At 37.5% G+C, this 14,410-nt stretch overlaps 2 protein-coding genes across 4 annotated transcripts in view; both read right to left on the reverse strand.

Annotated features, from left to right (window-relative positions):
- klhl3 (kelch-like family member 3) overlaps positions 1 to 14,410 on the reverse strand; it is a 38,556-nt gene that overhangs the window by 21,186 nt on the left and 2,960 nt on the right. The window contains exons 3-4 of one of the 3 annotated variants that reach the window (XM_041798295.1): positions 9,990 to 10,018; positions 239 to 373 (exon numbers count right to left, since the gene is read on the reverse strand). In XM_041798295.1, the coding sequence (XP_041654229.1) occupies positions 239 to 300 (62 nt within the window). In that variant the 5' untranslated portion in view covers positions 301 to 373; positions 9,990 to 10,018. Of the gene's footprint in view, positions 1 to 238; positions 374 to 5,377; positions 5,460 to 9,989; positions 10,019 to 14,410 lie in introns of those variants that run through there. The other 2 variants (XM_041798294.1, XM_041798296.1) reach the window with 2 other exon arrangements.
- Positions 11,846 to 14,053, reverse strand: LOC121516867 (heterogeneous nuclear ribonucleoprotein A0-like). Its single transcript, XM_041798297.1, has one exon. The coding sequence runs from the start codon at positions 13,931 to 13,933 to the stop codon at positions 13,028 to 13,030; it is 906 nt and encodes a 301-aa protein (XP_041654231.1). The 5' UTR covers positions 13,934 to 14,053; the 3' UTR covers positions 11,846 to 13,027.

Here is a 14,410-nt window from a genome sequence, read left to right on the forward strand (position 1 = left end):
TTCCTAGTAAAAGTCTGGCATGGACACTGAAACTTTTCCAGCAAAATGCCCCATACCCCACAGTAAGGCAGACCACCAAATCCCTCACTTAGAAGAAAAGCATTTAAGATTTCCCTTTTTGTCATAAGTATTTATCTACTTGTTAACTAAAGATTAAATAAATGTAACTGACCCTTGAATCTGCAAATTTCATAAGTGGAAGGAATTAATGTAGCAAACATAACTTTCAGCAGCTCACCTCCTCAGGTCATTCATGAGCTGGAAAGCCTTCCTCATGTGCGTCTGGTTGTAGGTGAGCATCCCTCCATTGACCGTGTCCTCCTCAGATTCCGTGGTGCAGTTTGGACGTGGCGAGGCCGGTGTGGCCACCAGACTGGTGAAACACAAGAGGCAGCATCTTGATTAGTTAAGATGGATGGTGAACTGACAATTACAAAATACATATATATATAGAGCAGGGGTGTCCAAATCAAGGCCTGGGGGCCAAATCCAGCCCGTGGTACAGTTATACCCAGCCCGCAAGATCGTGTCATATTTTAATTATAACTGGCCCACTAGTATGAGGTCTGCAGATTTCCTCCATTATTTAATGTAAACTCAGCCTCTGGTTTAAAATATCCTGTTAAGTAAAGAGTATAACAGTTAGATAAAAGGTCAGGAATGTGGGGAAAGAAATTTTATTTTCTTCTTAAATGTTGACCCTATTTGGCTCCAGGTTGAATATGCTGCTGTAATAGAGTTTGACACTCCTGATACGGAGGATGATTAAGTTACATTAAGTGAATACATTGCATTCAGAAAGTATGCAGACCCCTTTCACTTTTTTCAACAGTAGTTGAAATAAAAATCTATATATTTTCCATCATTACGCTACACTCAGTATCCCATAATAACAAAGTGAAAACAGAGCAAGAATTTTCTTGCTAATTCATTAACCATAAAAAAATGAAAAATCCCATTGATATAAGTATTCAGACCCTTTACAACAACACTTGGCATTTCCCTGAGTCGCCTCTCATTTGTCTGGATCATTGCCAAGATGTTTCTACACTTTCACTGAGTCCACCTGTAGTAAATTAAACTGATTAGGCATGATTTGGAAAGGTGCACACTTCTCTGTAGAAGGCCTCACAGCTGACAATGTATATCAGAGCAAAAACCAAGCCATGAGGTTTGAGGAACTGCCTGTAGAGCTCAGAGACAGGATTGGTGCAAAGAACAGATATGGGTAAGGCTAAAAAAAAATCCTGCTTAGTAAGGGCCTTAGTAAGAGAGTTGACCAAGGACCTGATGGTCACTCTGACTGAGCTATGGAGATCCAGTGTGGAGATGGGATAAAGTCCCAGAAGGATAACCATCACTGCAGCCCTCTACTAAAATGGGCTTTATGGCAGAGTGGCTAGACAGAAGCCTCTACTCAGTGCAAAACACATGAAAGCCACTTGGAGTTTGCAACAAAGCACCTGGAGAACTCTCAGGCTGAAAGAAACAAGATTCTCTGGTCTAAAGAAATCAACACTAAAATATATGATCTCAATTCTAAATGTTATATCTGAAGGAAACCAGGCACCGCTCATCACCTGCTCAATACCATCCCTACACTGAAGCATAGTGGTGGCAGCAACATGCTGTGGGGGTGTTTTTCAGCAGCAGGGAAGGGAGACTGGTCAGGGTTGGGGGAGAGCTGAAGGGAGCAAAGTACAGAGATATCCTAAATGAAAACCTGCTCTGCAGCACTGAGGACCTGGGAGACCTGAGAGACTGGGCTGGAGGTTCACTTTCCAACATGATAATGACCCTAAGAACACAGCCAAGATAACACAGGGGCAGCTTAGGGAAAAGTATGTGAATGTCCTAGAGTGGCCCAGCCAGAGCCAAGACTTGAATCCTGTCAACCACCTCTGGAGAGACCTGAAATTGCTGTCCACTGAGGGTCCCCATCCAACCTGACTCAGCTTAATAGGATTTGAAATGGCAGAAAATACATAATCTAGGCATGCAAAGCCTGCTGCATCATATTCAAAAAGACTCTATGCTAAAACTGCTGCCAAAGGTGCTTCAACTAAGAGGGTCTGTATAATTATGTCAATATGTTTTTTTTCTTGGTAAAAAAAAATTGTAAAACTTTCTAAAATTCTGTTTTCACTCTGTCATTGTGGTGTACTGAGTGCAGATTAATGAGAGAAAAAAGTAATTTAAAAAAAGTGCAGCATCAGGCTGCAACATAAAAAAAACATAAAAACTAAATTGAAAAAAGAAAAGGGGTCTGAAATACTTTCTCAAAGCATATGATTGCTCAGTGCTGTCATTGTGTTATGAAACAGAAAAGACTAGTGAATGAGTCTCCACAGAGGGTCTGCCTCTGGGCCTTATTGTCAGCCTGAGCTAGATATTTCTGAACACTTGTGTGACATCACAGACCCAGCCTTCTCTTATTATCTCTGGTTCTTCATGCTAATCTGCTTGGGTTGCACTGGAATTCAGATGACGCTGCATACTCAAAACACCAGAGTTGGGATTTGAAAAATCAATTTAATCTGATGCAGATGTAATCAAGTATAACACAAATATTATCCTTAAACACTGGTGCATGTTCATGGTTTATTGGCTTATACCTAAACCTGCAACTAACCATCATTTTCATTTCATCAAACAATTGTTTAGTCAACATAATAAAAGAAAAACAATTTTCAGTGGAAAAAAAACATATGTAGTAGGACTAGGCATAGTGGACCAAAAATCAAACCCATTTTTTCAGTAAAGGGTCATCGAAATACCAGAGTTATATGCTTTGGTATGATTCTAGTAGATATCAGACAATACTGACACCCATTTGAATACTCATCAACAGAAATATAAATCCTTCACACGCAAAATTGGTCAATTATATTGCAGTTATCAAAATGTTGTATACTCTTACTGCATGTTTTGAAATGAAATCATTAATTTTTTGATGGTTTGTGGTATCAATAATTACATAAACTTAATTAATGATCAGCCATACATATAGCAGTGAGACAGCACCGTCTCAAAGTAGGTGGCCAGTTCCAACCCAAATTTAGACATTGTGCAGGAGTCTGCTTACAAGTTTGATAATTAAAAACATTAAAATAACCAAAACAGAGTGTATTACTTCTACTTTTGTTGCCAGGGTATTAAACAGGTGTAACATTTAATTTATTTTGCTAATAAATAATAAATGTTTCCTTATTTGTAAAACAAAAATAAAATGCTGGCCCCCCATTTAGACTTAATGTTTCAAATAGATTATATTGTGTTTACTGAGCAGTAGTTCTGCAATCTTTTTTTCCAAAGTCATCATAAACTATTATGATATAAAATATACTGTCTTACCCCATCAAGTCTGTGTTTGCTATAGCTAAAAATGTTGATATATTACCCATCCCTGATATGAAGATAAGAATATGTTTATTTTGGAAACTATTTCCAACAGGAATGCTTCAGTAAACCTAGAGATATTTTTCAGGTTAATTTGGGGCTCAACAGGTTTCAACTTTTAAAAGAAACTAAAAAGAAAAAGTAACAAAAAAAGAGAGCTTTAAAAAGAAATTTTTAATTTTTGGAATTTTAATGATTATTCAAATGGAATGAAACATGTTCAGAATATTCTGTAATTCAATTTTGAAGGGAAAAAAGTTTGTTTCAATCAAAGTATTATATTTCTATACTGATATACATTATCTATTCTATATTTGATATACATCTTAAATTGGGAAAAAATGCAATATACAGCCAATACACTGAGTTGGGTTACTGTAACCTGCATTAGAGATTAAATTTCTATCGCAGAGTTTCATAAATGAAATGAAACACAAAACTACTATCTAAAAGAGAGCTTTAACATAAATCAGCTGCTGTTAGAACCATTATTTGTAAAACTAACACATATGATTAATGTTCCTTTCCTGGCTGCACTAAAGAAAACATTAAATTTCAGTTGTATTTATGTATGGTGGTACGCATTATATATGATCTATGAAGCCATGCTAACTCAGGAGGCAAATTATAGTAGGGGCACTACAATTGTAAAAGTTTAACAGTCTAACAAAGCACTTGGAGTCGTTCATGCTCATATTTCTTGGAGAGTCCGTTTTTCTTACTGCACCTGTGTTTTTATTAAGCCTATGTGTTGAGTTTTAAACATTTTAAAGAGCCAGCAAGAGCATTGAACATGAGGTCAAACTCCAAATACTTTCGTGGCATCAGGATACAGGACACTTTGTTGTCCTCATTCAAACGCACATTTAAAAAATAAATAACTGATGACTTTGGGTGGCTATGATACCAAAGTTTAGTTACAAATTTGAGTATTACCACAAGAAACAGACCTATATGTCCTCCCAGGGCTTCTGTTATGACTCGTCTCCTGAACTTGTTTTGTCCTGTTCCTTTGTTCAGTCATACATTTTGCTGCATCCTAAGTCCTAAATGGAACATTTTCATTACATAAATCTGAGTGGATCACACAACCTCATTAAGGAGATGGTGGAAGGTCCTGAGGCTTGATCATTTGAGAATCCCTGTTATAAACCAGAATCCGATCACCCGAAATAAATAACTTGACCACATTTCAATCAGTTTACCTAAAGATGATATGAGCTCACCTGGAACAGGTGTCAGGAAGGAAAACATAATCATGTGAAATCTGCTAAAGCTGATAAAAAGGCACATTTACTTCGTTCGCAACGTTTATCACGGCCGACTGTATGTAGACACAACCAGGGCTTATTTTATCTTACATCAATTCGTATGATAATGACCAGACTTTTTCCATACATAAATCAAAAAACAGTTCAATGGACTATAAAAGCATCCCTTACAAGACAAGCTCTCACAATGCACAACAGCGAGTAACAGCCAAACTAAAGATACGATTTAACGACTCTAAGTGTTAACAAATATCTTGAACTTTCAGTCAAAATATCAAAAAGACTTCAGCAGGAAAAGACGTTTGTTTTGAGTTTATCGGCAAGTTGGCTAGCTCTTAGCATTGCTAGTCATTACACTTTACAGCTAACATAAGCTTACGATCTTTAACTGTCATAAAATAACGTTCAAACCACATAAATAAATAATTCTATGTCCAGTCGACTTTTCGCCGAGTATCTTTCCATCATGAAACTAAATGACATTCCCTCAATGTCTATCTGTTATCTTGGAGTTTGTCTCAGCTGAGCAGCCAAAGATGCTAGCTAAGTCACCGAAGCTAACTCTCAACAGGGCTAGCTCGCGTTGCTAGGAGAAAGCTGTTTGGCTATCTGTGTTGGGTTTTATAGCTGTTGGATCATGTGTGGTCAAATGTTTTCCAACAGATGTAGAAGCAGCGTGAATCACAGCTTTACAGAATAATCCCTACCGCTGCTGAGCCAACTCACCCCAACGACACACCGTCCATCCTCACGGAGTCAGACACTACAGCAGGCATGAGCGCTGCACAGCCAGCCTAGCCAAGATGCTCTATGAGCAAGAGGGATCACTCTGTAGTTTAAAAATACACTTTATACAAGTGGTTCTCTGTTGCTCTTGCATCAGGACCCTCCACCACCATTTCCTTTATCTTTATTTTGTTTACCATATAAGCGTGGGGGGAGGGGGTAGCACAGCCTAATATGACGCTTTATTTTTGAGCAGCTCAACTTCGACCTGCCATGAATTATTCTGATGTATTATTTTGATACTACAGAGGTGCCAGTCTGGATAAAGATAGAAATAGACACCTTAGAACTTCCTCTGCACTTGTAGGCCCTATATTTACTCGGCTCAGTTTAACATTCTCATAAAACGCACCCATAAATCTGTTCCTTAGAAACACTGCTATTCTGGCACAACTTTTTAAATGGAGTTATCAAGTTTTCATCACTCCCATCATCTGGGGGAATGATCATTTCAGACCAGGAAGACTTGATATGGGATCTAAACACAAGATCGACCAAGGACTCAGTAAAATAAAATACATTTATGATAAAGACATCTTCGTGTCATTTGAACAATTAAAAAAACCCCACAAACTTCAGAGGAAGCTTTTCTCATATATTTACAGATTGGGAGTTCAATACTTTCTCACATTAACACAGCTTTGAAACCTTCACTGTTTTCTGTTGAACATTTCACTGGAAATATTCTTCACAGCAGAGGCCAGTTAGCCAAGTTTTACAGTTTATTAATAGCAGGCTCTAAAGAGAAATCCCTTTCATATTCATCTGCATGGAAGAATGACCTACAGCTAGATATCTCAGTACAGGGCTGGGAAAATACGTTTTCAGGCCCCCCCAAAAATATTAGATGCAAATGTTTTCAGAGTAAATAGCCTTTCAGGATCCACAACACTCCAGTTTAACTGCATTGTTTCAACCTCTCTATTCCTGATCTCTACATTACATAGGCTACAGAAGATAAATTGGCACCTTCTTACTTTGTATGTGGGATATTAAAAACGACAGAAATTGTGGAGAGAGGTTCCTGAACTTATTTCTATACTGGCAGGAATGTCTGTTCCCATGGGAACAAAACTCTGTTTATTACATATACCCAGAGAGTTTACAGCACATGTAAAGAAACATAAATTAATCCATTTTTGTCTGTTACAAACATGATTGCTTCAAAGTGGAAGAATAAATCTAGAGAGTGGATGAGAGAAATGTCTTGCAATCTGGCATTAGGAAAAAATGACTTATATAATAAGAGGCAAGGCTGAGGATTTTGATGAGTTATGAGGTCCTTTTTTGAATCCTATGAGCAGAGCAGACCCCTGGGATCAGGCAAGAGATGATACCACATGTACCACAAAATGATCAAAGACTTGTTTGACAGCCCAAGTACAAAGGTTTGAACTGTGACAGAAAACAGGATGATGACCACATTATTAATGATTTCGCTGAACGGTGGGTCTATTATTTTTTATTTATTTATTTTTGATTGAGCAAATGTTACAAGTGTACATTTGAGTGTACATTTGAGTAATTTTATTAACTTTTTATTTTCATATTGTAAGTATATGGCCACTCATCATTTTCAGTTTTGTTGACTATTCATTTAATTTATATTATTTTTGTATTTTTTACAGAGAATGTTGTTTTATAGGGAGGGGATCTTTTTTAATGTTTCTGAATGACTTAAATGTCCACTGTAAAAATGTAAAAAAAAACCAAACAAATCAATAAATATACTTAGATAAAAATTAGGACTGAAATGTGCGTGTGCGCTCTTGCAGGTGCTTTTTCTGGTATACACAGGTCCATGTGCATTGATAGTATGGTTGCAAGATAGCAAAGAGTGCAAGAATACAAGAATACTGACTAGGCATGATCAGAAGTATAAAATATGCAGATTTATTTTATATAATAATCAACACATGCATTTTTCATATGTGGTGTTCCCAAAATCACACCCCCTCCTTTAAAAATATTTCAACAAATGTACGGTAGAAGGTGAGTAAAAGATACAACTGTCTGCTTTAAGTGTCTCCTACACTGCTCTTCAGTGCTTTGAATCTGCTGTTTCTCTCTTACTTTGTTATAGTTCCTTTAATTATCTTATATAACCATGACGTTTTAATTTTTTGAGCGAGCTATTTTACTCTTGAATGCCCTAAAGTCCATGAAGTTGGCTGACTTGTTCTCTGCAGGAAAAAAGGGCAAACCAATCGATTCAGAATTGGAAAGACTTCTTGTAACTGGGTCAGATTATTACATCTTAATCCTGTGGTTGAGGTTCTGACAAATGAAGTGGTGCCAGAACATTTTAACATTACAAGAGGCTGCCCTCAAGGACCCTCGCTTCTATTTATTTGAGCTAGCCAACCATTAGCAATAGCAGTGAGAGGTAGCAAACATATAAACAGAATTAAAATTTGTAATAGAGGTCATACAATAGCTCTATTTTACATTATCTTGTTTTTAAAACTACAAAACCCCTCTATTCCTGCACTTCTGGATTTGAAAGAAAAGTTTGCTAACAATAGTTTGTTATAAAATAAATATAACTAACCTACAAATTCTTACTTTTGTTGCTTAATGCATACGACAGACCTGATCCTATCACATCTTTTGAAATTCCACACAACTTTACTTATTTGGGAATCAAAATATTACCTCAGACTGAAAAAGTAGTGTCAACTACTAATTACGAAGATAATGGACTCTACAGTTAAATCTACTGGTCAACAATTATGGCCAATGAGGCCTGCAGGTCTTTGGATGTTGTTCTGGGTTCTTTAGTGTCCTCCTGGATTAGTCGTTGTTGCTCTCTTGTAGTAATTTTGGTGGCCGACCACTCCTGGGAAGGTTCACTATTGTTTCCAGTTTTCTCCATTTGTGGATGATGGCTCTGATCGGGGTTCACTTGAATCCCAAGGCCTTGAAAATGTCTTTGTAACCTTTTCCAGACTGATAGATTTCAAGCACTTTGTTTCTTGTTTGTTCTTGAATTTCTTTGGATCGTGGCATGATGCATTTCTTTTTGAGATCTTGTAGCCTACTTCACTTTGTTTGACAGCTTCTGTTTAAGTTGTTTCTTGATTCAACAAATCTGGTGGTAATCAGGCCTGGGTGTCCTTAGCTTAAGACTGACAAATGATAGATTTAAAATGAACAAAAACAGTTTACAATACAAAATAGTGGAATTTTTGAATGCAACAAAAAGGTGCAATTAATCATGATTAACTATAGAAATCCTGGGCTTAATGGCAATTAACAATTTAAATCTTTTGAAAGCCCAAATTTATAGCCATCAAATCTCAATAAATTCATAGACTTCTCTATACTTCAGGCAAAACGAATAATGGCTGTTAACTAGAAAAAAAACTGTCAGTGCTTGGATAAGAAATAAGGTCAACTGTGTGTTGATGGAGAGAATAACATAGAACCTTCAAAATAAAAGGAAATTTGGAAACCTTTTGAGAACTTTATTAGAAATGGTTACCTAAGAGAAAGACTAAGAATTAGGTAACTGAAGATTTACCTTAATTAACCCAAAAAGTTTTTGTTTAATACATGGCATATACTGTATGTACATGTGCATGTAAGCATGGTGTATTTGTACAAAAATATGTAGTTATCATCGTCTTTGCAAGTTAGTAGGTCAAGAAGATTATCTGATGTTACATCTGAAAGAAGGTGGGTGGGATGGGTGTTGAATGTATTCTTTTGTTATTGTGTTAGTTAATGTCAGAAAAACTACAATATTCTGCCTGACAATTTATTGTGGATCATGTTATCAAAATGAATTTAAAAAAAGGAAAAAAAAAAAATCCCCAAACATAATTATATAAAAATACTACAAGTAGAACAGCACAAAATAAAGAAAACAAAAAACTGATACATTTCATAAACAAATAATTCATAGAAGCCAGTTCCAATTTGAAAAGTATAGCAAGTTTTAATGAGAGAATAGGAGCAGTTTACTTTTCATTTTAACAAATAAAGGGAAACGATTATAGGCTAGAATCTAAAAGCAACACAGATTCTTGGTTTAAAGTGTGAATGTAAAAAAAATAGTTGGTATATTTCTTAAACAGCTTGCAGATATTAAACAAAACAGTTACAAAAAAGCAAGGTGACCAAGGACATCTTTTAGAGAGGCTGGATGAGTAACAGAATGAATATTTGGGGTTTGTCAAATGTTACAATGCATTTTCAGACAAAGCTGATGACCATTAAGTGGGACACACACAGGACCAAAAGACTTTGATTTTGTTCCACTGAGTAAAACATAATTTGATACAGGTCTTACATTCAAGCTATTCAAGACATGCCATATTAAATGATATTATAGCATGTTGTTTGCATGTTCTCACAAGAAAAAATAATGATGATGTCACACAGAGGAAATGTATTTGTAATAAATATTTTCCCTTAACATGCTTCAGTGTCACTGAATCACAGGGGTGCAGTATCTGACCATGCATACATTGTTTAACTAACTTTTTTGGTAATTACTAGATACAGGATTTTCTGCTGTCAGTTACTCACCAATCCAGTTGTCAGGGACAAATCTGCCTCTAGAGTAAAAAAATAGGCAAAGAAAAAAGTTTATGATGATATATTATTGTTATGGATTTAGTATTTAAAAAATGGCAGTTTAATTTGTATAGACGTGTTTATAAGCATACATTCAAAAACATGTAAAATTGATAAAGGAAACAAAATCTGTGATGAATTTATATTTTAGATTATAGCAAATTATTGAATTATGGATAAGGGGTGGGATTAAATAAGTGTGCACGTCCTCACATTCCTTTTCGGATATGTAAATCAAATTGTTGCATGTGACATTTGAATAGCAATGCTTTTTCTTTTTTATATTATATATAAGAGAATTATTTATTGTATGACCATTTTGCACTCTGTTAACATATTCAAAATAAATTTCTATCTTCTTCTAAGAGGTAGAACTCAAGGTTGTTACAATTAACTAAAACTAATTAAACAACTAAAACTAAATGTAAAAATATTTTTATTTATCTGAAATAAAGTGTAAAAAAAACAACAACAACAACAACAACAACAAAAAAACAAAGCCCTTCACCTAACTGTGCTTAAAAATCTAACTCAAATTAAATAAAACTACAGTTAAATTGCCTGATTGAAGAAGACTTCACTCAATAGAAATCTGAAGTTTGGATTGTATCAGAATTGAATAATTAAAATGAAGACTGGAGAGCCCTTTTGGGTCTTGCCCGAACAGGTATCCCATTTTAACTAAAAAATAAAAATAATAAATAAATAAACTAATATAAACTACACTAAAACGAGGCATTTTACAAAATTAAAACTAAACTTAAATAAAGAAAAACTTGAACTAAATAAAAATAAAAACTAATGAAAAATCCGAAACTATACTGGAGACGTTAGCATTTAACTGGAAAATAAACGACATTTGAAATAAATCTTTTGTTGCAATTAAGGTAACTTCAGTGACCAGCTGTAGCAATTTATTTTCTGGATTATTTTCATTTTCATCACTTTCATAATGAATTATTTTCATCAGTTTTACAACGAACGTGTATTTATCCTATATCTATGTTAAGATTGACCATGTAAATCTTTTTTTCTCTGATACAGCACTCGAAGTTGCCAAGCTCGCGGTAGAACCCAAGAGCCAACAACAGAAACGGAGTGAGAGCTCACATTGCTTTCACTCACTCAACACATTCAGCCTCACTGAAAACGTCACTGATATATGCAGCTTCATAGGATCAGTCTCTTCCAGTGGGTTAATAGTTTGAAGCTTGATTTTGCTCACAAATCTGGTTGTCTGTCTCCTCCACAGCACCTGAAATCATTGGATTGGTTGAAACTGGGGGAAACTTTATATCAAAGAAAGCTCACTATACTCATGAAACAGACTAGTCATGGGAGGAAAACTAATCTTCATTACATTATGGCGCAGTGTTTCCCACAAACTGACAATACTTGCTCCACCAAGTTCAATACATAGGCCAGCCGTGATTTGATGTCCCTTAGTTAAAATATGTGCATAGAGGGACAACAATCTACACCCCTCTGTGTCTCATGTTAAGCTCAACATTGTCTGTTGCTTAGTGCCACTCTCATCCTACTCCTGCGTTCTGGCATGTTGGCTGAAATACGCTTTCTCACTACAAATACATCACAGCCCTAGTAGTTCCAGCTCTGGTTATTCTCGTTATCACGGTCTTTCAACCACTTGGTGGTTGCCGGTATAAAATGGCCGATCAACTGGAAATGCCCGATTTTACGGCCTACACCGCCTCCTGGTGGTGGCTTTGGGTACACCATCTACCACAGCGTTCAATACCTGCTGCCAAGTAAACCACAAATTGAAGAGAAAACACTGCAAGATTATATTGATTTTTCAAAACATTAAAAAGTTTAATAAAAGCATAATAAAACATAGGGGTGAACTGAACATGAATTTCAACTTTACCGTTTTTAATCGAACAAAAGCCAGTAATGGGACGGGAAGAAACAAATTTACAATTATTAGCAAATAAAACAGGACTACATTTCTCCAGAAAAAAATACTTTGTCACGTTTTTGAGAGATCAAGAAACTCAAGCAATCTAGTCCCATGCTGCCTGACACTGCCAACAACTTCACTAAAAACCCTGAGTTCATGATGCAAAAAAAATATAACAGACACATGTGGCTGGTTTGCAAGACAAACACTCTGAGAAAGCAGTGGCTGACATTAATTACGGCTTTACAAATGGTTCAAAACAAATATTTCCCCAACATAACAAAAGTACGATCCAATAATTCACAAGTCTTAGTAGTAAAGTCCATAATGTGTGGAATAGGAGAACAGATGGGGTCTGGATGGATGGGGGGGGGGGGGCATGATGCAAGGGGACAGTCTCATTCATTCAGGGTGGGTGATGGGCTCTGCTCCTTTTAACTGAGCTCAACAAAGACCCCTCTCCCCCACCTGGGCTTGTGTGTAATGCATGTAGAGATGCACCAATACCATCTTTTTCTCAGACCAAGTACTAACATTTGGGTATGCCTTATTATTGAGAATAAATAGAAATGTTACATTTCCTAAAATTGATCAGATATTCTCTAACCCTCTCCATGACAAATTTGCGGTGCATAGCTCTGTAACTTGAAAATCAATGGTGACAAAGTAATTTTGATTCATCACAGGTAAAAGAATGTGTAAAAAATCAGACATGGATTCGTTGCACTTTGACAAGATGTATCTCTGTTCATAACTCACTGCAGCCGCTTTTAAAACTTGCCCTGGAAGGTTTCTCAGTAATCTTTATCATCATATTGTTGATGCAATCAATCAAGATCACAAGAACCTGTAGGTATACGCAATTTTATTGCACTGGCCGTGCTAGTTAAATCTACATCAAACATGGTTCAAACTTGCCTGCTAATAAATTTAGATGCAACGTTTCGGCAATGTTTCAAGGCTTTAAGTACTTAGATTTGGTATAGGTGCATCCCTAAATGTGTGAGAATTAACGTTTCAGTTAAGTAGATTTTCCCCGATGAACATTAAAAAAAATCTAAGGGGAGAACTAATACCCACTACCGAATCCACCACCTCCACCCCCCCTGTTGTAGCCCCCTCCGCCGCCTCTGTTGTAGGGAGCTCCGCTCCTGAAGGAGTAGCTGCCCCCCTTCATTGGACCATAGTCGGAGGACTGCTGTCCGTACCCATCCCCAAAGTCACCATTGCTGTAACCACCCCCCATCTGGTTGTCATACTCTTCGTATCCCCCATAGCCCCCGTATCCTCCACCTCCACCACCACCGTTGTAGGAACCTCCATAGCCGTAGCCTCCCCCGTAATTACCGCCGTAGCCTCCGTATCCTCCACCTCTTCCGCCGCCATAGCTCTGCATCCCTCTTCCACGACCCCTGCCTCCTCCTCTTCCTCCACCGGCGGTCATCTCCTGTTTGGTCAGAGCTTTCTTCACCTCCACCTTGTTCCCGTTGATGGTGTGGTATTTGGACAGCACAGCTTTAGTGGCGGAGTTGATGTCCTCGAAGAAGACAAAGCCGAAGCCTCTCCTCCTACCGGTCTGCTTGTCGGAGATGATCTCGGCCTTCTCAACCGCTCCGAACTGGCAGAAATACTCGGTCAGGTTTTCAGCCTCGATGTGGTCTTTCACACCTCCGACGAAGATTTTCTTCACATTTGCGACGATGTCGGGGTTATTTGCATCCTCCCGGGCGACGGCCACTTTCAACTCCACGCTTTTGCCGTCGACGACATGTGGCTTAGCCGCCATTGCTGCGTCGGCCTCCTCCGGTGAGGAGTAAGTGATAAAGCCGAAACATCGGGACCGACCTAGATGCTGGTTCTGGACAACAACGCAGTCGGTGAGACTACCGAACTGTTCGAAATGTGCGCGGAGGCCCTGGTCTGTGGTCTCCACGTTCAGCCCCCCGACGAAAAGCTTACAAAGATTCGCCGACATGATTGAATTTCTTCTCAGGATTGTATGCCGAGACCGTCCCTCTTCTTCTTCAATGAACGACGTCAAGGCGGGCCGTTAGACACGCTTGTCGTCGTAAGACGTATCACTCGCTGATTGGTCCTCTTGAAAAAAAGCAACACCCTTACTGACTCCTCGGCGAATCACACTACTGTTGCATTCAAGTGTTGTCGGAAATCACAAGTTCAACCGGGGACCAGAGAAGACGCGTAGTTAGCCGGCCGGTTTTTTTTTTTTTTTAACGGAAATACAGTAGAAAGCACATTTCTGAAACTACAAATATACAAAATCCAGCTTCCCCCATTGTTATTCATATATCTGGTATCATACAAGTTAACTTCTTCCACAAATCCTCACCGAATAGACTAACCAGAGGACACAAGGGCATTACACTATTGTCTGCTTTATCAGACGTCCTCGTGTCTCTGAATACAACAGAAATCTGTATTTTCAATTGTA

The sequence above is a fragment of the Cheilinus undulatus genome, linkage group 10 (assembly GCF_018320785.1).
Source record: "Cheilinus undulatus linkage group 10, ASM1832078v1, whole genome shotgun sequence".
Lineage (NCBI taxonomy): Eukaryota > Metazoa > Chordata > Actinopteri > Labriformes > Labridae > Cheilinus > Cheilinus undulatus.

Coding starts and splice junctions, on each gene's coding strand:
- LOC121516867 (XM_041798297.1), bottom strand. CDS start 13,933: ATGTCGGCGAATCTTTGTAAGCTTTTCGTCGGGGGGCTGAACGTGGAG.